The sequence below is a fragment of the Mesitornis unicolor genome, unplaced genomic scaffold (genome assembly GCF_000695765.1).
Source record: "Mesitornis unicolor isolate BGI_N332 unplaced genomic scaffold, ASM69576v1 scaffold25284, whole genome shotgun sequence".
NCBI classification, from domain to species: domain Eukaryota; kingdom Metazoa; phylum Chordata; class Aves; order Mesitornithiformes; family Mesitornithidae; genus Mesitornis; species Mesitornis unicolor.
In genome coordinates this window covers 1,158-4,016 of record NW_010181191.1, presented here as the reverse complement: position 1 = coordinate 4,016, position 2,859 = coordinate 1,158, and the positions used below count along the sequence as shown (strand labels likewise).

General features: G+C 61.0%; 1 protein-coding gene across 1 annotated transcript in view; it reads left to right on the top strand.

Moving 5' to 3' along the window:
* Positions 1–2,736: 2,736 nt before the first annotated feature.
* Positions 2,737–2,859, top strand: part of FKBP1A (FK506 binding protein 1A, 12kDa) — a 1,096-nt gene continuing 973 nt past the window's right edge. Inside the window, exon 1 of the mRNA XM_010183356.1 lies at positions 2,737–2,852. Coding sequence (XP_010181658.1) covers positions 2,742–2,852 — 111 coding nt within the window. The 5' untranslated portion in view covers positions 2,737–2,741. The remainder of the gene's footprint in view (positions 2,853–2,859) is intronic.

Below are 2,859 nucleotides of genomic sequence, written 5' to 3'. Positions count from 1 at the left end.
CCCCAGCCCCGGCCCCTTCTCCCTGACGGGGGTGACACCGGGGGTGGTCGTGGGGCAGACCCGGACCCACAGCTCCAACCTGGTTCACTTTTGGGGGTGGGCACTGTGGGGGTCCCTAGCGCAGGGGTTTGGGTTTGGGGTTCGGGTGTAGTGTCTCAGTGGGGGCTGCCCCGACAGCCAGGGAGGGTCATGGTGCCCTACAAGCTCAGTGGGAAAGAAACCAACCTTGAGACCCCCCCCAAAACTGCTTTGGGGGTCCCCCTGGGGGGTCTCCGCTCCCCCTCATCCACCCTTCAAACAGCTCAGCGCGGTGGCCGCTGCGCTCCGGCTTGAAACCGAATCGACTCCTCTGCGAACACCCAACCCTCCTTCCTGCCCCGCTGCTTTCCGCCCTCCCCTGGCCCATAATGGGGGGCCGAGGACGCCCCTCTCTGCGCAGCAGGGCTGGGCGGGTGCCCGTCCATCCCCATCTCCCCCCCGTCCGTCCCGTCCCCGGGTCAGGAAGCGGCTGGGTGTCCCCGTTTCCTCCGCCGTGGAAGAACAAAGAGGGGCTGGCAGGCAGTCAAGTGGCTCCCGGTGGAGCCTTCCTGGCCCCCGCAGGCTCCCCGTTCCTCCCGGCCCCCGCCCCGGAGTCACTGACGTCCCCGTGTCCCCACATTTCAGGCACGGTGCTGCTCCCTCTTTTAATTCCCGATTTTTGTTGTTATTATTGTCTCCTTTTGGCCTTTTTTCCCCCTTGGCAAGCAGCAGAAATCAGCCCCCTTCGGGCATTGATGCCGTTTTTGTTGCTGGGAAACCTCTGATTCCCCAGCCCCATTTCGGAGCAGCATCGGGGGTTCACACCCCCTCCATGTCCCCTTTGCTCCCTCGCAGAAACCCCCCCAGCACTGGGGAGACCCAGTGATGGGTGTGTGGCCATTGCTGTGCTGTGATTTGGTTCCAAAAAGCCTTTTTTGGGGGGGGGAAAAAGCCACTGAGGGAACATGGGGAGCATCTTCCATGCCCGAGCCCCTGAGCCTGCAGCCGTTTGTCCTGGGGTGAGGGACGGACGGACGGCCCCGCTGCTGGGGAAGGAGGTGGAGAGTGGAGCAGGAGCGGGTTTGGGGGGATGGGAGCATGGTTTGGGGTCCAGCAATCCCCTACCCCCCTGTTTCTGGGGTGCTGCGCTGGTGCGGATGGGGCCGGGTGTCACGGTCCCCAAAGCTGGGGCTGTGAGGACACCACGGCCACCCCACTGTGCCCCCCAGCTCCATCCTCGTACAGCCCTGGCCATGGGGCTCCGTGTTCTCCTCGCTATGGTTCCCCAAAACCCTCCCCTGTGTCCAAATCACCCGGTTGGGACCTCCAAGGGGGTCAGGGTGGGAGCCATTGCAGGTGGGTCCCCATAACCCCCCTCTGTGGGCTCTGCCCTCCTCATGGAGACGGTGCTGGGAGTTCGGCGGAGTTGCTGCTCCTATAAGGCAGCCCCAGCTCCTATAGGGCAGCTCTGGCTTCTGTAAGGCAGCTCTGTTCCTATAGGGCAGCTGTGGCTCTTATAAGGCAGCTCCAGGTCCTAAAGGGCAGCCCCATCTCCTATAGGGCAGCTCTGGCTTCTGTAAGGCAGCTCTGTTCCTATAGGGCAGCTGTGGCTCTTATAAGGCAGCTCCAGGTCCTAAAGGGCAGCCCCATCTCCTGTAAGGCAGCTCTGTTCCTATAAGGCAGCCCTAGCTCCTATAGGGCAGCTCTGGCTCTTCCTATGAGGCAGCTCCATCTCCTATAGGGCAGCTCTGCTCCTATAAGGCAGCTCCAGGTCCTATAGGGTGGCTCCTGTAGGACAGCCCTGGCTCTTATAAGGCAGCTCTGGCTTCTGTAGGGCAGCTCCATGTCCTGTAAGGCAGCCCTGGCTCCTATAATGCAGCCCCAGGTCCTATAGGGCAGTCTCGGCTCTTATAAGGCAGCTCCAGGTCCTAAAGGGCAGCCCCATCTCCTGTAAGGCAGCTCTGTTCCTATAAGGCAGCCCTAGCTCCTATAGGGCAGCTCTGGCTCTTATAAGGCAGCCCCAGGTCCTATAGGGCAGGTCCATGTCCTATAAGGCAGCCCTGGCTCCTATAATGCAGCTCCAGGTCCTATAGGGCAGCTCCATGTCCTGTAAGGCAGCTCTGGTCCCATAAGGCAGCCCCAGCTCCTGTAGGGCAGCTCCATGTCCTATAAGGCAGCTCTGAATTCTATAGGGCAGCTCCAGGTCCTGTAAGGCAGCTTCATGTCCTATAGGGCAGCCCCAGGTCCTATGAGGCAGCTCCATCTCCTATAGGGCAGCTCTGCTCCTATAAGGCAGCTCCAGGTCCTATAGGGTGGCTCCTGTAGGACAGCCCTGGCTCCTATAGGGCAGCCCTGGCTCCTATAAGGCAGCTCCAGGTCCTATAAGGCAGCTCCAGCCCCGAGATTCCCCAAGAAGGTCAGGCAGGGAGCAGGGGAGCAGAGGAAATTCCTCCTTTGCCGCTGGTGAGTTATATTTAACCCCAGGGATGTCGCCTTCACCCGTGTCCAGCGCTGGGCGCTGCCTCTCCCCATCCTCATTTAGGGGACAGGATTAATTTGGCTGAGGACCCATGGGATGCGCCGGACCCTGGCGATGTTTCGGGTACCCAGAGGGGGGTTTTTTTTGGGTGCTGACACAGGGAAAAGCCTGAGCTGCTGAACACCTCGGACTCTTCCCTGTCACAGCCCGTCCGTGTCCCCAGCGTGTCCCTCTCTCCCCAGGTATGCTGGAGGACGGCAAGAAGTTTGACTCCTCCCGCGACAGGAACAAGCCCTTCAAGTTCGTGATGGGCAAGCAGGAGGTGATCCGCGGCTGGGAGGAAGGAGTCGCTCAGGTACCCT